We start from the raw sequence: 25,175 nt of genomic DNA, 5'->3' as shown, positions 1-25,175 counted from the left end.
AAATGATAAAATGAAGGAGCTGAGATCCTTCCATCAAAAAACAAAACCAACAGCAAAGTGATATATTAAATATTGATTAATTAGCACTTTTGAGAGAACATTTTAGGACATGTTCTATAAATGTCCTGATTAAAGTTTATGTGATCACCTTTTTTCAAACAGTTTCTTCTTAAATCACCCAGGTATGAAACTGAACTAGCCCTGTGTCACACTATAGCTGCTGATATGAAGAGGCTGAAGGCTAACAGCAGTGGTCTGGAAATGGAGAAACATTGTCTGGAAGTGGAGTTGCAGATCTTAGGTGATGAGCTGGAGACGCTCAAGAGAGCCCACAAAGAGGTACAGTAACCAATCAGCATCAGGGATCTGATTCACCAAGGATGATGTATTGCCACTTGAAGTCTCAAACCCAGAGTTTTTTATCTCTAAATTTCAGACTCCTGAAAGGTTTCTAGTAAAAATTCTGCTCCAGTCTTTATGGCATATTTTGAAAACAACTTTTCCAATTTCAAATCTGATCTGGCATTCTTCTTTTTAATTTAATATACCTGAAAGTGGAAAAGGATTTATTGCACATAGAAATTTTATTTCAAAGCCTCAAACTCATGAACATAAATCACATCCCAGATACAGACATATTTAAAAATATGTCAGTCATGTTTGTTCTATGTACCTCTTTTATCCATTAATTATGATATACTTAAAAACACTAAAGCCATACAATAAATAAGAAACCTTGGAAGTTTTTACTGACTTTTTTCCTATGACCACTAACAGCTGTTCCCTAATCTCTATTTACCCATCAGCGAATCAGTTTTTAGAATAGCAATGCAAAAATGGGTGCAACAAATTGTCTAGGATGTCCACCCACTGTGCTGCTAGCAATTAGCAATGGCCTATAATAATTAACTAAACAATGCTTTGTTAAATGCAACATAACTTTGTGCCATATTATTTAGTAAAAACAAAAGGAAGAGAAAAAAAACTGGCTTTCTCTAATGACGTGACAATTAAAAGTGCTAAGAACAAAATAGCTTTTTCACGGACAATGTTGTCTTAACCCTGACCAAACCTCTTACATCACTACCAATCCTTCTAACTGAACTCAGATCTCTGTCTGGCTATTGACTGGCATTCAGCGGCCACAATATGCTTACACCACATTATAGGGATTTTTGCTCCCACCTCACTTACAGAAATTCAGGAGAAACACTCTTTTCCCAAGACAATCCCTCTATCAATACTTGCAGACTTTGTCCACTCTAGCCTCAAGACATCCCTGTATTGAAAACCTCTAGCATGTCTCAATCGGATACACCTTGTCTTAGTAGAATGGTGGATGATTACTTTAATGATAAAGTAGAACTTAGCATCTCAGAATTCTGGGAGGGAAAAAAGTAAATTTGGAGCCCCTTGTACAAACAATCTATGGTGTACGTAAGCTGCCCAACCAGTGTGTACTCGTAAAAATTGTTTAGCACGGCCTGGAACATTGTAAGTGATCGTCGGAGGAGACTACTTCCCAAAAGTGTAGAAAGTCTGGTGTTCATCAAAATGAACTATAAATTGTATTAGGAATATCGTTCTTGCCACTAATTACAGAGTCTATAGGTTCCAGTGGATATAAATTAATATTCTGTGATGATGATCATGACATCAATGATGAGGATGATGATGAGGGTGATGACATTGTCAACAAACTAGAGGAAGATGACCACTGTTAGCAAAATTGCCATTAGTAATTTGCTAAAATACCTATCTATTCTCTCCAATTCATCAACCAACAGCTAACACGTTTTCTTTTGTGGGGGCCCAAACAAATCAAGCACTTCAGCCACAAAAGTGGCAGTCCCTGAAGTGCTTGGTTTGTTAAACTAGGTGCATATTCTTTTTAACATATGAGTGGGTGGGTGGCCCCAAGGACATTTCCATCTTACATTATTTTACATTATGGCCTTGGTCTATCATCATCTGTTTAATATCTACTGATGGCACTGTCTGTCCAATGACCTCTCCTTCTTACTACTGGTGTCAATCTGTTGGAAAAATTCAGGAATGTCATTTGCAGCATTCAGAGACTGCAAGTAGATACTTTATGCTTACTGCTGTGCCACTACGGACTGTTTCTTTTATTAAACTGCCATGAATTTGTTGCGGCTACTCTGTCACTAATTTTAGCTAGCCAGCTTGCTGCAGACTTTGGGCAAAATTGGTGAAAATTTGGACAAATGTGAAGAGATCATTAGAAAATAGACTGCATAGTTAATACTACAAATAGTAATATAGAAGCAAAAACAGCTCAAAATCACATTATTTTACATGTTTTCCAAAACGATTAATTAAATCCAGATCCAAAACCAAAACCTTTCATGATCTTGGGGCAAAACCTGTAACAAAACCAAAACATGAAGACGTTTTGTAACCAAAGCCACATCCAAAACCAAAACACAGGGGTCAGCTCACATCTCTAGTAGAGAGTAGTATAGTGAGCCACAAAGTAATGTGCAAGTCGTAGTTCCAGTGTTTGACCATTACAGCTGTGACAATGTGGAGCTGCACAGTACTGATAAAACTTAACAAAGCAAATGAAGTAAGAAAAGCATTATTGAATTATTGTTAGCAAAGTAATGTTCAGGCACAGCAGGAGTGGAAGTCTATACACAACGCGGGTGAATCATTAAGAAACGCAAATGCCGATACGTACTACATTTTGCGTAAAATTGCCCAGCGCATGCTCATAAACAGACTATAAGGCCAGTGAACGCAAAAGTGGCAATACACCATGCCTGTTTTCCATTATACATGGCGTGGGGTCCAGGTATTGCCACTTTAAAACCGCCATTTTCACTGTGTCCATAGTAAATTACGTCATTCATCATCATCATCATCATCATTTATTTATATAGAGAATCACATCAGTCCCTGTCCCATTGTAGCTTACAGTCTAAATTCTCTAACATACACACACACAGCCAGAGAGAGAGACTAGGGTCAATTTTGATAGCAGTCAGTTAACTTACTAGTATGTTTTTGGAGTGTGGGAGGAAACTGGAGCACCCGGAGGAAACCCACGCAAACACGGGGAGAACATAAAAACTCCACACAGATAAGGCCATGGTTGGGAATTGATCTCATGACCCCAGCGCTGTGTGCCAGAAGTGCTAACCACTTAGCCACAGTGCTGCCCTGAACTGTACTGTACTGTAGCTGTTTAGGGCATTCGGATTTTACAGTGGACTGTGATTTAAACCTTCGGACAAACTTCATGTCTGATAAATGATAAGTAGTGATTCAATTACTGTTGGGCTCAGGGCCGCCATCAGGGGGGTACAAGGGGTACTGTTGTACCGGGCCCGGGCTCACCAGGGGGCCCGGTACAACAGCGCAACACAAATTTACCAGATTACATGCAAACATGTAATCTGCGTGTGACAGCCAGATCACATGATCGCAGGGGAATGATTCCTCCACCCATGTGATCGCATTCTGGTGCCTGGCCGTCACGGTGACAGCCAGGCTGAAGACATCAGTCCAGAGTAGCAGAGACCAGCGGACTGCAAGACAGCGGGCCCCCAGGTAAGTTTGTGTTGTGCTGTTGCTCATGGGGGAGGGGCGTTCATCGGGGGGGGGGGCACTCACCAGGGGTTGGGGGCCCTTACTGGGCCCCATGATTTCTGATGGAGGCCCTGGTTGGGCTTACACCCATTGTTATTCTTCCATCGTTTAAAAATATGTTGGGTTTTACAGCACTGTTCTACTGTTCCATACCCCACAGTACAGCTGGTTTCACCTGTTCCTTTGTAACTTGGTACCACCAGGTGCAGGAATGTGACTTATCTCCCTCTTAGTGAGGCATCAGCTTGAGCAGCCTATTCCTCTGCAGAATATTAACTTGTATTAACTCTTTAAACATAAGCATATGTATACATTGATTGTTTTAATTCATCCAAGTTTCATAAAATTCATAACAATAGGGTTCACTCTGGGCAACCCACAAGTCACGCCCCCAGATGTCGATTGACTTTGTAGCAATTTGCTATATACAGGATTGACACAGGAATCATGGTCAATATATAGTGCAAAGTCAGGGCAGGCAGAAATAATTCAGAAGCATATAAAAAGCTAAGGTCGGGATAACAAGGAAACAATGAGGGTCAAATACAAAACAGGTCATTCTGAGAAAATCAAACAGAATACCACCTGTTGGTCATACTCCAGACAGTAATCTCAACAAATTTAAACAGAGAAGTGACCAAACATGCAGTTACACGACACTTGGACTACCTATTTGTATGTGACTATATAAAATGCATCTATTTAGGCATGTCTGCATAAAATCCATCTTACCAGGCTTATATTCATCCATCCTATCCAGGCCTAACTCCATCTATCCAGGCCTATATATGAAATTCACTTATAACAAGACTAAATTTTGCTATGCAAGATTATTGAATTGAATGAAGGGGGCAAACAAGGAATTTCCAATCCACAAAAGGGCTTGAATTTTTGCACCAGTTGAGAAGTGACAGATATTGAGTATTATCCTATAATTCTAATGAGACTGATATTGCACATTACAGTTTAATTTGGAGAGGAAATGCATTTCTAAGGCATACCTAATGTTCTTCACTATAAACAGACACACAAAAGTGCCATATGTACAGTTCTTATGTGCCCTCATTTTCATGAAGCCATAAACAAGCAATATTTGAAAGGGGATATATTTATTTAATGAAAGGTGTCATTTGAAAAGGGTTGTGGTAAAATCAAAGTGTTTTGTGCTATGCATCCAATGGCACTTTGTAAGTGAGGTCCAGACGTTAGGGAATATCTGCTTTTTTCGTCTTTTATAGAGCTGAACATCCAAAACGGAAGAGCAAAATGCAATTTTCCATGCTGTAAAAATGAGTACATCACAGTCTGGAGGGACAAAAAAGTAGTGGGTTCCCCCCAAAATTGTCATAACCATAACCAGGCTATACACAGAAAAACTCACAGCGTGGCACTCCTTTTGCCATAGTACCAACCAACCCTAGACCAGTCAGCAAGAGGCTAAATTATCTAGGGGGATAAGGCCTGCAAAAATGGCCCCTAAGAATAACCAACCCTATGTTGATAGCACTAGGGATATTTACACACCTCTGGGTGGTGGATGTGGGGTAATAAGTGAAAAGAAAGTGTTTAATCAGAATTTTGCCCCATGATGCACTGCAGGTTTCAGCATGTCCTTAAGTGGTTGGACACCCTGGTTCTTATAGTACTATAAGTTCATTCATACCCATGGCTCCCAGGGCTTGATGGCACTTGAGGAAGCACAAATGCCAGCATGCCCTGGCATTCAAGGCCGCTGGGAACTGTAGTGCACAAAGAAAAAATGTAAACAACAACACACACTCCAAATTCTGTTTTTGTTTTTTATGCGGGCCCAAAGTCCTTAGGAACTGTGCTGAGTGGCCTAGGGCTGATTGGTACTATGGCAGAGGGACCCCACAGTGTGTTTCTTTGTGCTGTAGTGCCATGAGCCCTGGCTGGCATAGCCTAAGGGCAATTTCAGATTTTTCCGCTACCAGCCTTGGCTGGCAGTACTAGAACTGTTTTTACTCTTTTGGGGGGTCCCACTTAAATTTTTAAAATGTATTTATTTTCATCCCCTAATGCATATCTTACTGAAATGTAAGCATTTTGCAGAGTCGCACAAATTTCAAAACACTATTCTCACATTAGTATATTGTGTACTGATAGGGTTATACAACTTTATCACATACCTGGTGCAAATGCTACTGTGTTTGAAATGCATTAAACTGAACATATGCATGTAATTATTTTTTTTCTTGAGTACATCTTCTTCTAGTGCAAATGTGTCTAACACTAAATTTACCGGTTACTGTTTCTTTGAGTTCACAATGCATATTAACATAAATATAATTAAAAAAATTATTGGTTTATGAGAGCCAACAAAATTACCTTTTTATCCAAGCTAGTCTGACTCTCCTTGCCTAATTAATGGGGCTTGATTGTACATCAGAAAGGCGATAGAGTAAAGACTACCCTAAAAATAGGTGACCTGATGTTTTTACCAATATACTTACCAATAACATAAACACACACTTTCTTTTTCAATTGCAGAATATAGAACATCATCATCATCATGAGAAATCAAGGTGTCAAGTAAATGTTGAAGTTGACAGTTCACAGGCAACAGACTTAATTAAAGGCCTAGAGAAGATGAGAGAACAATACAAAGAAATATCAGATTGTTACCAGAAGGCCTCAGAAGCTCGGTTTAATCACAAGGTTCGGATAATTTTAATTCGGATTATTATAAATTTAGGTGGCTCTTTAGGAAATGTATCAACAATTTTGATACTTATTGGGAAGAGTCCTGGCTTGACTGATATTATCTTCTGCTCTTACACTTGCCATAAACTCAGAGTTCCTGAAAATTAGTATATATGTTTTCATAAGGTTATGTCATATTTGGCTTTGCTTTACTTTTTTTTCAAATGTCATTGCACTTTATCTTCTTCTGTTTTGTGTGCTTATTTTTTTATGATTGACCCATTTTACACAAATAAGCACGTCTTAGCACCTCCATGCTTCTTGATTTCTCTTACCTGAGATATGTGGCCACCTTCCGATACTAATAGCAAGGGGACCTCAAATGCCATTGGCCTGAACTGGCATAATATTGAGAGCAAGTGTGGCCAACACATTGCATGGCTTGCGGCCAAATTGTCCATCAGGTCTTCTAGACTGAGTTGGGAGATATATTTGTTAGTAAAAGTATTTTACATTGGATTCTTATAAAGTACAGGCAACCAATTTAGAGACGGGCAGAACAGAACAGAGCAGAACAGCAGTAGAAGATCATTTGACAAGGAAAATTAGTATAGCAGCTGCCTTGAAAATTAATTATAGGGATGAATGTCTGGTTAGGGGAACACCAGTAAGAAAGGAATATCAGTAGCAAGTGCAGGAAATTTTGAGTGCTTGAATTATATTTTTTCTTGTGTGAGATACCTTTATATTCTGGAGATGTTTTGTAGGTATCTATAACATGATTTGGAGACAGATTTGATGTGGGGAACAAAGAACAGTTTTGAGTAAAGTTGGTAGCAAACGTAAGTTTATATTCATGTTAGCAGAAATAGAGATATCAGGTAGGTGGCTTCCATAGACTGGTGGATAATCAGGTCAGCCTTTGAGTGTGGTAGTAAGTGGACATGCAAGATGAAATGGCAGAAGGAAAGCCAGTTGAGCGGGCCAACACAAAAGTAGAAAGATTCACAGAGGATAGATAGTTATTTATATATTCCATTACATTGAGAGAAAGCTAGATACACAAAAAAACAAACACACCATAACACATTGCCTCAGAGACCCACTGATAAATACACCATTATTATTTTTTCATATTTTTAAATGTATCTTGACAATGACTATTTTATGCTCAATTTCACAAATATTGCAGGCTGCTTTTTGTTAATTTGGAAATACAGTTCTACCATTCTTTAAAGGAAGATGACAACATTCTAAAAACTGATCTACTTAATGCTGATTGAGAGGTGGACACAAGTGCTTTGTGTGTTGTGTGTCACATAAAATTTGACGCAGTGGGCATGTATACAAATTTGATTCATATTTTGAACTGCACAAATCTATCACTTGTTGCCCTTCAAGAGGGAGATCAGGGGTGTTAAGAGTGTGGAGATGCAAGTTTACCATGAGCCCCTGACCTGCACTTTCATTCACCGTTAGAGCTATGACAGACTTGTGTGTTTTGTAGACATTGTATATTGCACCTCCATAAAGCAACTGCAAATGATACACTTTTCATACAACTTGTGCATCAGTTACATCCATATTTAGGGTTGAGATGCGTCTAAGTTTAATGCAAATCTAAAGACGGACGGACATATTTTTAACTCATGCCCATGCATATTTGCGCTAGAGCAAGTGTGTAAACCTATGTTCAATTCTAAATAACCCCTGTAATCACAAATGTTGAAGTTAAATCCATATGTCATTTTAGTCACACCATGTTTTATGCACTCTTTTGTAATTTTGACTGTGAGAATTTTAAAAAAGGACTTTAGATGTTTGTATATGTGAATTAATAATTAATGTTTTTTTGATCCACCTCCTCATTTTTCTTCAAGTACAAGGAAATTGCTCATGCAACCAGCGTTAACACAGTGTCTCATGAATGCCCCGGTAGGGAGCTACCTATGTTGAGGAGGACCGTGCAGGACCTTAAAGTTGAAGTTGAAGTGCTGGATAGCATGGTATGAACACATCAAGATCAAATTTGGCAAATCCTGACAAAAGTAATAGGCTTACTCCAAGAAATGAGCATTACCAGACAAAACAAGTCAAAGGGGGTATGTGCAGGTTATTTACAGGAATTCCACATTTGTCTTTCACAGTTCTCATATTTATAATTATACTGTACATGTTCATCATTTAAATGGCAAACTCTCTCCCTATTATGCACACCTCCCATTCCCCCATTTGCCAATCATTAAGATGATAAGTGGTAAGCACAAAATATTAGTTTGTAATCGGTTGAAAACGTATCCAGGTGTCCCCTTGGAAATTAGAAGCGTCGCATCCTGTACACTAATACTACACAGTAGAAAACTCATTCCCCGTTATCGTAGGCTGTAGAAATGAGTAGCTGACTGATGGAACAACCAGCAAAGCAGTGCTAAAGAAACCATATAAAATAAGTAGGGATGAGCGCACTCGGATTTATGAAATCCGAGCCCACCCGAACGTTGCCGATCCGAGTCGGATCCGAGACAGATCCGGGTATTGGCGCCAAATTCAAATCTGAAACTGAGGCTCTGACTCATAATCCCGTTGTCGGATCTCGCGATACTCGGATCCTATAAATTCCCCGCTAGTCGCCGCCATCTTCACTCGGGCATTGATCAGGGTAGAGGGAGGGTGTGTTAGGTGGTCCTCTGTCCTGGTAGATCTCGTGCTGTGCTGTTTAGTTCTGTGCTGTGCTGTGCTGTGCTGTGCTGTGCTGTGCTGTGTTCTGCAGTATCAGTCCAGTGGTGCTGTGTGCTGTGCTCTGTCCTTCTGAGGTCAGTGGTGCTGCTGGGTCCAGTGCTGTGTCCTGTTCAGTCCAGTGGTGCTGTGTCCTGTGCTCTGTGCTTCTAAGGGCATAGTTATTTCCCCAATATTCCCCTGTGTTTAAAAAAATAAAAAAAAGTTATTTAAAAAAATACCAAAAACTAATTTAATTTTTTTTTAATTACCACAAAATTTGCACACCCAATCCTGCAGTATAAGCCCATTGGTACTGCAATATTACCAAGTTCACACATTCAGCAGTAAAAGTCCAGTGGTACTGCAATATTACAAAGTTTACACATTCTGCAGTATCAGTCCAGTGGTGCTGTGTCCTGTGCTCTGTCCTGCTGAGTTCCGTAGTGCTGCTGGGTCCTGTGCCGTGTCCTGTTCAGTCCAGTGGTGCTGTGTCCTGTGCTCTGTGCTTCTAAGGGCATAGTTATTTCCCCATTATTCCCAAGTTTTTAAAAAATAAAAAAAAAGTAAAAAAAAAATTACAATTAAAAATTAAAAAAAAAATATATATAATTATAACCAAATCTGCAAAACCAATCCAGCAGTATAAGTCCATTGGTACTGCAATATTACAAAGTTCACACATTCTGCAGTATCAGTCCAGTGGTGCTGTGTCCTGTGCTCTGTCCTGCTGAGTTCCGTAGTGCTGCTGGGTCCTGTGCCGTGTCCTGTTCAGTCCAGTGGTGCTGTGTCCTGTGCTCTGTGCTTCTAAGGGCATATTTATTTCCCCATTATTCCCAAGTTTTTAAAAAAATAAAAAAAAAGTAAAAAAAAATAAAAAATTTAAAAAAAAAAAAATATATAATAATTATAACCAAATTTGCAAAACCAATACAGCAGTATAAGTCCATTGGTACTGCAATATTACCAAGTTCACACATTCTGCAGTATCTTGTGCTACATATAATGGAGACCAAAATTTGGAGGATAAAGTAGGGAAAGATCAAGACCTACTTCCTCCTAATGCTGAAGCTGCTGCCACTAGTCATGACATAGACGATGAAATGCCATCAACGTCGTCTTCCAAGCCCGATGCCCAATCTCGTAGTACCGGGCATGTAAAATCCAAAAAGCCCAAGTTAAGAAAAAGTAGCAAAAAGAGAAACTTAAAATCATCTGAGGAGAAACGTAAAGTTGCCAATATGCCATTTACGACACGGAGTGGCAAGGAACGGCTTAGGCCCTGTCCCGTGTTCATGACTAGTGGTTCAGCTTCACCCACGGATCTTAGCCCTCCTCCTCCTCCCCCCCCCTACAAAAAATTGAAGAGAGTTATGCTGTCAGCAACAAAACAGCAAACAACTCTGCCTTCTAAAGAGAAATTATCACAAATCCACAAGGCGAGTCCAAGGATGTTGGTGGTTGTCAAGCCTGACCTTCCCATCACTGTACGGGAAGAGGTGGCTCGGGAGGAGGCTATTGATGATGTAGCTGGCGCTGTGGAGGAACTTGATGATGAGGATGGTGATGTGGTTATTGTAAATGAGGCACCAGGGGGGGAAACAGCTGATGTCCATGGGATGAAAAAGCCCATCGTCATGCCTGGTCAGAAGACCAAAAAATGCACCTCTTCGGTCTGGAGTTATTTTTATCCAAATCCAGACAACCAATGTATGGCCATATGTAGCTTATGTAAAGCTCAAATAAGCAGGGGTAAGGATCTTGCCCACCTAGGAACATCCTCCCTTATACGTCACCTGAATAACCTTCATAGTTCAGTGGTTAGTTCAGGAACTGGGGCTAGGACCCTCATCGGTACAGGGACACCTAAATCCCGTGGTCCAGTTGGATACACACCAGCAACACCCTCCTCGTCAACTTCCTCCACAATCTCCATCAGATTCAGTCCTGCAGCCCAAGTCAGCAGCCAGACTGAGTCCTCCTCAATACGGGATTCATCCGAAGAATCCTGCAGCGGTACGCCTACTACTGCCACTGCTGCTGTTGCTGCTGTTAGTCGGTCATCTTCCCAGAGGGGAAGTCGTAAGACCGCTAAGTCTTTCACAAAACAATTGACCGTCCAACAGTCGTTTGCCATGACCACAAAATACGATAGTAGTCACCCTATTGCAAAGCGTATAACTGCGGCTGTAACTGCAATGTTGGTGTTAGACGTGCGCCCGGTGTCCGCCATCAGTGGAGTGGGATTTAGAGGGTTGATGGAGGTATTGTGTCCCCGGTACCAAATCCCGTCGAGATTCCACTTCACTAGGCAGGCGATACCAAAAATGTACAGAGAAGTACGATCAAGTGTCCTCAGTGCTCTAAAAAATGCGGTTGTACCCACTGTCCACTTAACCACTGACATGTGGACAAGTGGTTCTGGGCAAACGAAGGACTATATGACTGTGACAGCCCACTGGGTAGATGCATCCCCTTCCGCAGCAACAGCAACAGCTGCATCAGTAGCAGCAACTACAAAATGGCGGCTCGTGCAAAGGCAGGCAACATTGTGTATTACAGGCTTTAATAAGAGGCACAACGCTGACAACATATTAGAGAAAATGAGGGAAATTATCTCCCAGTGGCATACCCCACTTAGACTCTCATGGGGATTTGTGGTGTCAGACAATGCCAGTAACATTGTGCGGGCATTAAATATGGGCAATTTCCAGCACGTCCCATGTTTTGCCCACACCATTAATTTGGTGGTGCAGCATTACCTCAAGAGTGACAGGGGTGTGCAGGAGATGCTTGCGGTGGCGCGCAAAATTGCTGGACACTTTCGGCATTCAGCCAGTGCCTACCGCAGACTAGAGGCACATCAAAAAAGCATGAACCTGCCCTGCCATCACCTCAAACAAGAGGTTGTGACGCGCTGGAACTCCACCCTCTATATGCTGCAGAGGATGGAGGAGCAGCAAAAGGCCATTCAGGCCTACACAGCCACCTACGACATAGGCAAAGGAGTGGGGATGCGCCTCAGTCAAGCGCAGTGGAGACTGATTTCTGTGTTGTGCAAGGTTCTGCAGCCATTTGAACTTGCCACACGAGAAGTCAGTTCCGACACTGCCAGCTTGAGTCAGGTCATTCCCCTGATCAGGCTGTTGCAGAAGCAGCTGGAGAAAGTGAGGGAGGAGCTGGTAAGCCATTGCGATTACACCAAGCATGTAGCTCTTGTGGATGTAGCCCTTCGTACGCTTTGCCAGGATCCGAGGGTGGTCACTCTTTTAAAGTCAGAGGAATACATTCTGGCCACCGTGCTCGATCCTCGGTTTAAAGCGTATGTTGTGTCTCTGTTTCCGGCGGACACAAGTCTACAGCAGTGCAAAGACCTGCTGGTCAGGAGATTGTCCTCTGAAGAGGACCGTGACATGCCAACAGCTCCACCCTCATTTTCTTCCACATCTATGGCTGCGAGGAAAAAGCTCAGTTTTCCCAAAAGAGGCACTGGCGGGGATGCTGATAACATCTGGTCCGGACTGAAGGACCTGCCAACCATTGCAGACATGTCTACTGTCGCTGCATTGGATGCTGTCACAATAGAAAAAATTGTGGATGATTACTTTGCTGACACCATCCAAGTAGACATGTCAGACAGTCCATATTGTTACTGGCAGGAAAAAAAAGCCAGTTTGGAAGCCCCTGTACAAACTGGCTCTATTTTACCTGAGTTGTCCCCCCTCCAGTGTGTACTCGGAAAGAGTTTTTAGTGCAGCGGGGAACCTGGTCAGTGAGCGGCGAAGGAGGTTGCTTCCTCAGAACGTTGAAAAAATGATGTTTATAAAAATGAATAATCAATTCCTCAATGAAGTACAGCACTGCCCTCCAGATACTACAGAGGGACCTGTGGTTGTGGAGTCCAGCGGGGACGAATTGATAATGTGTGATGAGGAGGAAGTACACACTGTAGGGGGAGAGGAATCAGAGTTTGAGGATGAGGACGACATCTTGCCTCAGTAGAGCCTGTTTAGTCTGTACAGGGAGAGATGAATAGCTTTTTTGGTGTGGGGGCCCAAACAAACCAATCATTTCAGCCAAAGTTGTTTGGTAGGCCCTGTCGCTGAAATGATTGGTTTGTTAAAGTGTGCATGTCCTATTTCAACAACATAAGGGTGGGTGTGAGGGCCCAAGGACAATTCCATCTTGGACCTTTTTTTTTTGCATTATATGACCAATCAACAGTCGTTTGCCATGTTCAAAAAGTAAAACCAAATTTAAAAAAATACAAGAAATTAAACCAAAAGTAAAATGCAGCGTCATAATTTAAAACAAGAGGTATTGACGTGCTCTAAAACTACTGTATTGTTGTTTATATTTTATAAACACTACACTTGAAAGCTTGAGTCTTTCAATAAAAAAGTAACTGTCCATTGCACGAATATTTGCAACAGGGACAATTTTAGGGTTAAGAAAGTCAACTAATAACACTTCGACGCTGTCTGTCTTTATAAACACTACACTTGGAAGTTGGAGGAGGTATTGTGGCCCCGGCACCAAATTTACTACCGGGGCCACTCCACTGTGCAGTCCATATTTAGGTGTATCAGATATTAAACAACGGTGACAGTTGATGCCCAATTTTTTAATTATATTGTGGCCTCGGTACCAAATTGTGTACCGGGGCCACCACACTACGCAGTCCAGATACTTGTTTGGTGGAATTCAGACCAGTTGAGGGTTTTATTATTATATTGTGTGGACCACTCTATCTATACCACACTACAACTCTATACCACTCTATTTCATACTTTAATTCTATTTCATACTTTAATTCTATTTCATACTTTAAATCTATTTAATACTTTAATTCTATTTCATACTTTAATTCTATTTCATACTTTAATTCTATTACTAATTACCATAAAGAGGAACTGCCGCTTCTATTTAATACTTTAATTCTATTAGTAGTTACCATAAAGAGGAACAAAATAAACCAATTTTACCAAAAGTATAATATGACTTAGACTTACAAACACTACACTTGAAAGATCGTGCCTTTAAATGAAAAAGTCAGTCTTCATTGCACGACTATGTGCAACAGGGACAGTTTTTTGGGTTTACAAAGTCAACGAATAACACTTCGACCCTGTCTGTCTTTAACATACTTGATGGGATCTCAATGACGAATTGTCTGTACCATGTTTGGAGGAGGTATTGTGGCCCCGGTACCAAATTGTGTACCGGGGCCACCACACTACGCAGTCCATACCCTTTTTTGGTGGAATTCTGACACGTGGAGGGTTTTTTAATTATATTGTGGCCTCGGTACCAAATTGTGTACCGGGGCCACCACACTACGCAGTCAAGATAGATAGATGCGTATCATAGATAAAGTACATTCAGTGGTGTGGGGCAAATTGAAAAATATTCAAAATGCACTGACATTATCAAAAACAAGAGGTTGTCACACGCTAAAACTCCAACATGTATATGATGGAGAGGATGGAGGAGCAGCCGTATGTGTAGTGTAATGCAGACCTGTTGAAGGTTTTTTATATATTTTATTGTGGTGCCCAGTGCCCACTCCTCTAGGCAGTCCAGGTACATTTATTGGTGCGAATCATAAAAGTTCAGGGTTTTTAATATATATTGTGGTGACCCACTCCTCTACGCAGTCCAGGTACATTTATTGGTGCGATTCATAAAAGTTCAGGGTTTTTAATATATTGTGGTGACCCACTCCTCTACGCAGTCCAGGTACATTTATTGGTGCGATTCATAAAAGTTCAGGGTTTTTAAGATATATTGTGGTGACCCACTCCTCTACGCAGTCCAGGTACATTTATTGGTGCGATTCATAAAAGTTCAGGGTTTTTAAGATATATTGTGGTGACCCACTCCTCTACGCAGTCCAGGTACATTTATTGGTGCGATTCATAAAAGTTCAGGGTTTTTAAGATATTGTGGTGACCCACTCCTCTACGCAGTCCAGGTACATTTATTGGTGCGAATCATAAAAGTTCAGGGTTTTTAATATATCTTGTGGTGACCCACTCCTATACGCAGTCCAGGTACATTTATTGGTGCGATTCATAAAAGTTCAGGGTTTTTAATAGATATTGTGGTGACCCACTCCTCTACGCAGTCCAGGTACATTTATTGGTGCGAATCATAAAAGTTCAGGGTTTTTAATATATATTGTGGTGACCCACTCCTATACGCAGTCCAGGTACATTTATTGGTGCGATTCATAAAAGTTCAGGGTTTTTAAGATATTGTGGTGACCCACTCCTCTACGCAGTCCAGGTACATTTATTGGTGCGATTCATAAAAGTTCAGGGTTTTTAAGATATTGTGGTGACCCACTCCTCTACGCAGTCCAGGTACATTTATTGGTGCGATTCATAAAAGTTCAGGGTTTTTAAGATATATTGTGGTGACCCACTCCTCTACGCAGTCCAGGTACATTTATTGGTACGATTCATAAAAGTTCAGGGTTTTTAAGATATATTGTGGTGACCCACTCCTCTACGCAGTCCAGGTACATTTATTAGTGCGATTCATAAAAGTTCAGGGTTTTTAAGATATATTGTGGTGACCCACTCCTCTACGCAGTCCAGGTACATTTATTGGTGCGATTCATAAAAGTTCAGGGTTTTTAAGATATTGTGGTGACCCACTCCTCTAGGCAGTCCAGGTACATTTATTGGTGCGAATCATAAAAGTTCAGGGTTTTTAATATATATTGTGGTGACCTACTCCTCTACGCAGTCCAGGTACATTTATTGGTGCGAATCATAAAAGTTCAGGGTTTTTAATATATATTGTGGTGACCCACTCCTCTACGCAGTCCAGGTACATTTATTGGTGCGATTCATAAAAGTTCAGGGTTTTTAAGATATTGTGGTGACCCACTCCTCTACGCAGTCCAGAAAGATACCTTGTTGCAACGTTTTGGACTAATAACTATATTGTGAGGTGTTCAGAATACACTGTAAATTAGTGGAAATGCTTGTTATTGAATGTTATTGAGGTTAATAATAGCCTAGGAGTGAAAATAAGCCCAAAAACTTGATTTTTAAACTTTTTATGTTTTTTTCCAAAAAAATCCGAATCCAAAACCTTAAATCCGAACCGAGACCTTTCGTCAAGTGATTTGCGAGACAAATCCGAACCCCAAAAATAACGAAAATCCGGATCCAAAACACAAAACACGAGACCTCAAAAGTCGCCGGTGCACATCCCTAAAAATAAGTAAACTAAATAAAGTAGTTTCCTTTCTACTCTCTTGATAGTTCTGTTAGGTCTCCCTCTATCTCCCTAGACATATCAGAAAAACAGCTCTGTTGGCATGAGTGGGACATTAATGGTCATCTAACCATAACTGATTCCACTGTTTTCTTTCTCCCCAGAAATCTGCCCAAGAGGCAACACTATATGAAATCGAAGCTGGTTATGTTGCTCAGCTGGAGAATATCCAGGATGTTATGTTAAAGAAAGAAGATGAGTTAACAAAATTAAGAGCTGAAGCTGATAGTTTGAATTCTGACAGTACAATCTTGTATTATCTGAAAGACCTTCTGGAGATGGAAATAAAAACATACAATATGCTAATGGACGAGGAAGATAACAGGTAGGTAATAAAAATAAAAGATATCAATGCCAGTGTTGAAATCAAATCTATAGAGGACATTGACTTCTGAAGTGAAAAGGGAATTGTGATGATCAAGACACCAATGAAAATTAATTAAATATGACATAAAATTAGTTCTAATGACAGGCCCCGGTGCACTTTGGTGGTTTTGCCATTGCTTCAAATCTTTTATTTGATTTGACTGACCTTTTATCCAACCATGACAAACTGCTCTTCCCATTGTTAGGAACTCCTTCAGTCAGCACGACAGAACCCGGAATCTACTCCGATGTCTGGTGTTCACTGGAGCCCCTAGTGGTGGGGACAGACTTGGCTGCAGACAAACGGAGGGTCGTGTAGTGTGCACTGACTGGGGAGAACCCAGAGGCAGCGTGGTAGAACACAGCGATGTGAGGTCCAGGCAAAAGGTCAAGGGCCGGCAGCAGACAGGGATATCAGAAAACAAGCCGTAGTCAGGGGTCACAGGCAATACAACGAAGTCCAAAAACAAGCCAGGGGTCATACACAGGAAATCCAATAATAGAGTAAACACAGGAGCAGGGAAACAGGAACAGGAGCCTAGCTAAACAGGAAGCTATAACTGGCAATGAGGCTCTGTCCTCACTGCCTAAAGTAGCAAGGGGAGCCAATAGGAGTGAGTGCCAGTGAGACCCCTCCCTACTGCACTAATCTCAGAGAATAGGCCATACAGAAATAGGAGAACAGAATAATAAATTCTATCAGAGCCAGGTATGGTAACTTCCTAGCCAAGACTCCAACACAGAATCTATGCACAAAAAACAAAACAAGAAGTTACCTTTTTCTGCGCGCCTGCGCCCGGGTGTCAGACCGCTGGCCGGGCGCTGCGGCCTCCGGATTACAGCGTCCCGGTTGTTGCCTAGGCAACCGGGACGTCAGCGGCGGAAGTGAGACCCCGGTCGTCATGGAGACGGCCGGGGCGTCTGAGAGAGCCGGAAGCGAGCCGCGGCGGCCCGTCGTGGAGCCGCGGCTCGTAACAGTACCCCCCCCTTGAGGAGGGGTCAATGCACCCCGACTTCCAGGTTTCCCAGGATACTTTTTAAAAAAGTCTTTAATGAGTTGGTTAGCATGTAGATGCTTCTGCGGTACCCAGGACCGTTCCTCCGGGCCATAGCCTTTCCAGTGGACCAAAAAGTGGAGTTGACTTTGCACCTTTTTGGAATCTAGGATCTTTTCAACAATGAACTCTTGGTGTCCTCTGACTGAGACAGGACGAGGTCTGTGCAATTGACGTGGTCTGAATTTATGTGAACATGTAACTGCTTTCAACAAGGAACAATGGAATGTGTTAGGAATCTTGAGTGAAGGAGGAAGTTTCAATTTGAAAGCCACGGGATTAATCTGTTTAATAATGGAGAAGGGTCCAATAAACCTAGGACCTAACTTCCTACAAGGTTGCTTAAGTTTAATGTTGCGGGTAGACAGCCACACCTTGTCCCCGACCTTGAAAGGACACGGTCCACGATGCTGATCAGCATAATATTTAGACTTAAATGAAGCTTGATTGAGGGCAAGGTGAACCTTTCTCCATATCCGGCACAGATAAGAAATCGAAGAACTAGATCTGGCTTGATTCGAGACTTCCAGCGAGTTGGACCGAGGATGGAATCCGAAGTTACAGAAGAATGGCGATACCAGAGTAGATGAATGGCACGAGTTGTTGTAGGCGAACTCTGCCCATGGAAGCAAAGCAGCCCAATCACTATGGCATTTAGTTACATATAAACGGAGAAATTGCTCAAGGGATTGATTAACCCTCTCCGTTTGTCCGTTGGATTGTGGGTGATACCCCGAAGATAGACAGAGTTTAATTCCTAATTGGGCACAGAATGCTCTCCAGAATGTGGCTACAAATTGGGAGCCGCGGTCAGAGACAATATTAACAGGAAGTCCATGGAGCCTGAAAATGTGCTGAATGAATAGGGATGCCAAGGTTTTAGCACATGGCAATCCTACGAGAGGGATGAAATGTGCCATCTTACTAAATCTGTCTACTATCACCCAGATGGTGTTACAGCTGGATGCGCGTGGTAATTCTACGATGAAGTCCATCGATATGTGGGTCCAGGGTCTCGTTGGAACGGATAGTGGCATAAGAGGTCCGGCAGGACGTCTGCGAGAAGATTTATTCCTGGCACAGGTTTCACAGGATAACACAAACTCTTTGGTATCGGCTGCCAAGGAAGGCCACCAGACGGAACGAGACAGCAGTTCCAATGTCTTGGATACTCCAGGGTGACCTGAGGTTTTATTATCATGACATTCAGTGAAGACCGTCCTCCTCAGATAAACTGGTACGAATAATTTACCCCTGGGAGTAGCTGATGGTGCCAACTGTTGGAGACCCCGGAGGGTTGTGCCAAGATCCTGAGTTAGGCCAAGGACTACTTTGGATGCCGGAATAATGAAAGCGGTTTCAGTGAGGGAAGGATGAGAGGCGATGAAACTGCGAGACAAGGCGTCTGCCTTAATGTTCTTGGATCCAGGCCGGAACGTAATTGTAAAGTTGAAACGGGAGAAGAAAAGGACCCACCGGGCTTGCCTGGAGTTCACAATTTTAGCAGATTGAATATACTGTAGATTTTTGTGGTCAGTATATACTGTAACCACATGATTAGCTCCCTCTAGCCAGTGGCGCCACTCTTCAAATGCCCACTTGATAGCTAGCAATTCTCTATTCCCAACGTCATAGTGGGTCTCAGCGGAGGAAAATTTTCTGGAAAAAAAGGCACAGGGATGCAAACAGTGATCAGTGATATCTTTCTGGGAAAGGATCGCACCTGCCCCGACGTCAGAGGCATCCACTTCGAGAACAAACGGTAATTCCGGATTGGGGTGTCGGAGGACAGGTGCAGAGATGAAGGCCTCTTTTAACTTTTGAAAGGACGTCAAGGCCGTAGGGGACCAATTAACGGTATCAGCCCCTTTACGTGTAAGGGCTGTGATCGGAGCCACCAATACAGAGAATGACTGGATGAATCGCCTATAATAATTAGCGAATCCTAAAAACCTCTGAATGGCTTTAAGATTGCTAGGCCGGATCCAATCGAGAACTGCCTGTACTTTACTCGGATCCATGGAGAAGCCACGAGGTGAGATGACGTATCCGAGGAACGTGACCTGAGTGACTTCAAACTCGCATTTCTCGAGTTTAGCGAAGAGGCAGTGCTGGCGGAGTTTCAGGAGTACCTGTTTGACATGAGTACGGTGTTGCTCCAGTGATTGGGAATAAATCAAAATGTCGTCAAGATAAACTACGACGAATCTCCCCAGGAATTCTCGCAGGACATCGTTAATAAAATCTTGGAACACTGCGGGGGCGTTACATAGGCCGAAGGGCATGACCCGATATTCATAATGGCCTGAGTGAGTATTGAAGGCCGTCTTCCACTCGTCGCCCTTTTTTATTCGAACCAGATTATATGCCCCCCGCAGATCGATCTTGGAGAATATCGTGGCTAATTTGAGCTGATCAAAAAGTACGGAGATGAGTGGCAACGGGTAAGTATTCTTCACGGTAATCCCATTTAGACCCCTATAGTCTATGCACGGCCGAAGGCTTCCATCTTTTTTTGCCACAAAGAAGAAGCCCGCTCCTACGGGTGATTTGGAGGGTTGAATGAATCCCTTACGTAGGTTTTCCTCCACATAGTCATCCATAGACTTAGTTTCAGGAATAGACAAGGCATATAATCTTCCCTTAGGAAGCTTGGCATCTGGAACCAAATCAATGGAGCAATCGTAGCTACGGTGTGGGGGTAGAGCGTCTGCTTCTTTTTTCGAGAATACGTCGTGGAATTCACGATAAGGTAATGGAAGAGATTCAGGGCTAGGCTGAACAATCCGGAGAGGAAGAGCAAGACAGGTTGAGGAACAAGCCTTACTCCATCGTATGATCTCCCCCGTGCTCCAATCTATGTGAGGGTTGTGAAGTTGAAGCCAGGGATGTCCGAGGATCAATGGTACGGAGGAACAGGGAATTAGAAAGAACGAGAGGACTTCGGAATGGAGAGCTCCCACCGTAAGCTGCAGAGGTGGTGTTTGATATGAGACCCTTCCGTCAGTTAACGGTTTACCGTCCAGACCGCAGACCGTGATTTCTGAGTCTAAGTTTACGGACGGAAAACCAAGTCTCTTGGCAAAGTTTATATCCAAAAAATTTCCAGCTGCCCCGCTGTCAAGAAAGGCAGGGATAGAAACGGATCGATTACCATACATGATCCGAGCAGGGATTAAGACCGAATTCTTGGAAGAGACCATCTGGAGACCTAGGCGTACCTCCTCCTTTACTCCTAGGCCTGGTCTTTTCCCGCCTTGTTAGGGCAGCTACGCAGGAGATGGCCTTTATTGCCACAATAGAGACATAGCCCCAGTGACCGGCGCCTGGATTTCTCCTCAGGGGACAGGCGATAAGCCCCTAACTGCATGGGCTCCGGTAAATCCTGAGGAACAGAGTAGACGGCTGGAGAGGGCCAGGATGGTGAGGCGGCCTCCTTTTCGGACCTTCTTTCCTTGATCCTGCGGTCAATTTTAATAACTAGTTGCATTAAGGCCTCCAAGGAAGATGATGAAGGATATTGGACTAAGGAGTCCTTTATCTGCTCCGAGAGCCCAAGCCGGAACTGACTCCGTAGTGCGGGGTCATTCCACTGACTGTCGACCGACCAACGTCGGAACTCGGCACAATATTCTTCCGCTGTCCGCCTCCCCTGTTTCAGCGCTCTTAGGTGGGACTCAGCCGAGGCCACCCTATCTGGGTCATCATATAAGAGACCAAGTGCGTTGAAGAAGGCGTCTACGGACTGTAGAGCTGGATCCACAGGAGTCAGACTGAACGCCCAGGATTGGGGATCGCCTTGGAGTAAGGAGATGACAATGCCGACCCTCTGTTGCTCCGAGCCCGAGGAGCGGGGCCTGAGACGAAAATACAGCTTACAGCCCTCCTTAAAATTTCGGAATAAGGTTCTATCTCCAGAGAACCGGTCCGGAAGATTTAACTTTGGCTCAGGTGCCGGAGTTGCTTGTGAGGCCTTGGCGGCTTCTTCTTGAGCAGAAAGCCTGAGTGAAAGATCCTGAACCATCTGCGAGACGACTTGGATCTGCCCTGCTAGGACCTGAGCTGGACTGGGTTCCATCAGTGGAGAACAGGATCGTATTATTTATTTGGGCCAGTTATAATGTTAGGAACTCCTTCAGTCAGCACGACAGAACCCGGAATCTACTCCGATGTCTGGTGTTCACTGGAGCCCCTAGTGGTGGGGACAGACTTGGCTGCAGACAAACGGAGGGTCGTGTAGTGTGCACTGACTGGGGAGAACCCAGAGGCAGCGTGGTAGAACACAGCGATGTGAGGTCCAGGCAAAAGGTCAAGGGCCGGCAGCAGACAGGGATATCAGAAAACAAGCCGTAGTCAGGGGTCACAGGCAATACAACGAAGTCCAAAAACAAGCCAGGGGTCATACACAGGAAATCCAATAATAGAGTAAACACAGGAGCAGGGAAACAGGAACAGGAGCCTAGCTAAACAGGAAGCTATAACTGGCAATGAGGCTCTGTCCTCACTGCCTAAAGTAGCAAGGGGAGCCAATAGGAGTGAGTGCCAGTGAGACCCCTCCCTACTGCACTAATCTCAGAGAATAGGCCATACAGAAATAGGAGAACAGAATAATAAATTCTATCAGAGCCAGGTATGGTAACTTCCTAGCCAAGACTCCAACACAGAATCTATGCACAAAAAACAAAACAAGAAGTTACCTTTTTCTGCGCGCCTGCGCCCGGGTGTCAGACCGCTGGCCGGGCGCTGCGGCCTCCGGATTACAGCGTCCCGGTTGTTGCCTAGGCAACCGGGACGTCAGCGGCGGAAGTGAGACCCCGGTCGTCATGGAGACGGCCGGGGCGTCTGAGAGAGCCGGAAGCGAGCCGCGGCGGCCCGTCGTGGAGCCGCGGCTCGTAACACCCATAGGATGGAAGATGTGATCTGTGAGCCGTCTTGTGGAATGCCAAATAACAGACAAAGTAAGTTTGCTATATTATATTTAAAACACATATTTCAAGTTAAAAATAAATAACTTGATATATATCTAATTATATCTGGATCCATAAGTTGCTGTTTAGCTTAAACGTACAGTGAAATATTGTTCTCATGAGTATAGTGAGGATATCTCAGATACCACTTGATCTTATGTGGGAAATATTTAACTATATATATATATATATATATATATTGGTTGTTCTGCAGAATGTGGAATTGTATAGATTAGTTGATGGACATGACATAAAGCCACTGAGATTTTTATGGAAGAGTACAGAAAATAATAAATTAGCACTTTAAACCCTCATGTGTGACAGGCTACTTGTCTGACACTTAAGAGGAGAGTGCTGATCCAATCTAATCTTTGATCAACAAAGTAAACAAAAGTTTAAAAGTATACACAAATATATCAAACATCAGGAGCTCAATCACAAATTGAGATCAATTTTAGCCAGGTAGACAGGTGACTCCACTATTGCCATATAAGGAGAGAGGTTCACACTCATAATAATTACCATCCCATCAGCATGAGTGGAGATGTCAGAATGCTTAACATCCATCACGCATAAGTAAAAGTGACAGAATGACCACGCACTGCAAAAGTCCTTTGTAGCTCAATCATATTACAATGCACTTAGGTCTCCTGGCATTATGGCTCCCCGGAAGTCAAATGAATAGAATTGCAGCTCCATGTATGTCCCAGTGGCGGATCCAGGGGGGGGCGATCGGGGCGATCGCCCTTCCCCCCCCTAGCAGGGGCTTGCTGCCGACAGCTGCACACAGTATGCTGCCCGGCTGCTCTGATTGTGTTTTAAACACAATCAGAGCAGCGGGGCAGCACACTTTCACTGCTGAACGGACCTGCACATACTGTGCAGCCGCCGGCAGCCTTAGAACACAGAAAGGGGGCGGGGCCTAAATCACCCCCCTCTAAAATCACCTCGGGTAGGGCAAATGTCTGGGTCCACCCCTGGTATGTCCTAGCAATCTTCCTTTTAGTCCTGACGTTTTTCTCCAGTTAAACGTCTGGTTTCAGTCGCTCCTCTGATGAACTGCAGATACAGGCTTTTGTTTAAAATTTTCAGAGGGCTTCTCTGGTTAGTGGGTGGCTGCATAGCCTATTTCTCTTTGGTGGTGGTAGTCACTTGTTGTACTATACTTCCAATGGATGGCTTTTGTACCATGTGATGAGGGTAAATGCATTTATATGTGCACAAATACCCATGTGCTAAAAACAAAGGGACTCATGTAGTAAAGATAATGCCCCCCGCCGTCCTTTCGCATGATTTATTTAAACAGTAAATGAGGCTAGATGGAGCAGTATTTTAATCAGAAAACAAAAAGTTGAAATCATTGAAGGGGTGGGCAGCCTGGGCATGTTCAGCCACAGTAAGAAAATGACTTCCAATGACTTCCAAATATTATGCCACATGTTAATGTCTTATTCAGAACATCAGGGGCTAGATTTACTAAGCTGCGGGTTTGAAAAAGTGGAGATGTTGCCTATAGCAACCAATCAGATTCTAGCTATCATTTTGTAGAAGGTACTAAATAAATGAAAGCTAGACTCTGATTGGTTGCTATAGGCAACATCTCCACTTTTTCAAACCCGCAGCTTAGTAAATCTAGCCCCTAGACTCTTTCATTAACATGTAGTATTTAAATACCATGTCTAGATCAAAGCGCAAATGCATCATTGAAGTTTTCAGTGTTTTTGTGTTTGATTTCAGAGTCAGTTTCTGTCATCACCAAAAACCCATCAGTTGAAGATGTGACAAGTGGACACACAACACCTGGTGACAGTAGTAAATAATTTATTGTAACAAAACTTAAATAAAACTATTTATTGACACAAAGCTGCCTGTCATTATTATGTATAAGTATTTTTTTTCTGTTGATTCATAAGACAGAGAATGTCTCAATTCACATCTTTAATTAACAGCCCTCTCCCAAAAGCAAAAACAGCCACATGCTGAAAGCACTTGGGCTATCTACGGCCATGGGTGTGGGTTAATAAGTAACATGAAAGTGATATACATTAATTTTTCCATGGTGCACTACTGATCACAGCATGCCCTGACTGCATTAAATTGTATGAGTATGCTGACGTTGTAGTACTACAATTTCCAACCTACTGTGGAAGTCAAATAATTGGATGAAATCATCTAAATTAATTAATATTGGTTTACCGTATGATTGTGAGTAATAAGTATAATCGAACAGACCTTATGGGCGCTTCACTAAGGTGTGCAGCCGTGTACCCACCCCAGAGCTTCCACCAAAAACTCAATAATAAATACACAGTAACACATAAATGGGTACGTACACTGGCGCTACCGTCTTAGACTCACAGGGAACCTCTGAAAAGAGGACTGTATCTCCTCAATCCTCTCGTCATGCGAGGTACATAATACAAGAAGAAACAAAGAAAAAACATGGCATAATAACATACGACACTGAATAAAGTCCACCACCACTATGGGGTATAAGATGATC

General features: G+C 42.8%; 1 protein-coding gene across 2 annotated transcripts in view; it reads left to right on the top strand.

The window, feature by feature from the left end:
- LOC142094725 (keratin, type I cytoskeletal 47 kDa-like) overlaps positions 1-24,496 on the top strand; it is a 29,499-nt gene extending 5,003 nt beyond the window's left edge. The window contains exons 3-8 of one of the 2 annotated variants that reach the window (XM_075177152.1): positions 183-339; positions 6,127-6,294; positions 8,160-8,285; positions 16,389-16,609; positions 22,611-22,663; positions 24,410-24,496. In XM_075177152.1, the coding sequence (XP_075033253.1) occupies positions 183-339; positions 6,127-6,294; positions 8,160-8,285; positions 16,389-16,609; positions 22,611-22,663; positions 24,410-24,492 (808 nt within the window). In that variant the 3' untranslated portion in view covers positions 24,493-24,496. Of the gene's footprint in view, positions 1-182; positions 340-6,126; positions 6,295-8,159; positions 8,286-16,388; positions 16,610-22,610; positions 22,664-24,388 lie in introns of both variants that reach the window. The other variant, XM_075177151.1, reaches the window with a different exon arrangement.
- Positions 24,497-25,175: the final 679 nt, after the last annotated feature.

This window comes from Mixophyes fleayi, chromosome 6, assembly GCF_038048845.1.
Source record: "Mixophyes fleayi isolate aMixFle1 chromosome 6, aMixFle1.hap1, whole genome shotgun sequence".
NCBI lineage: Eukaryota > Metazoa > Chordata > Amphibia > Anura > Limnodynastidae > Mixophyes > Mixophyes fleayi.
Note: the sequence above shows the minus strand (reverse complement) of the source record. Positions and strands in the feature narration are given on the sequence as shown.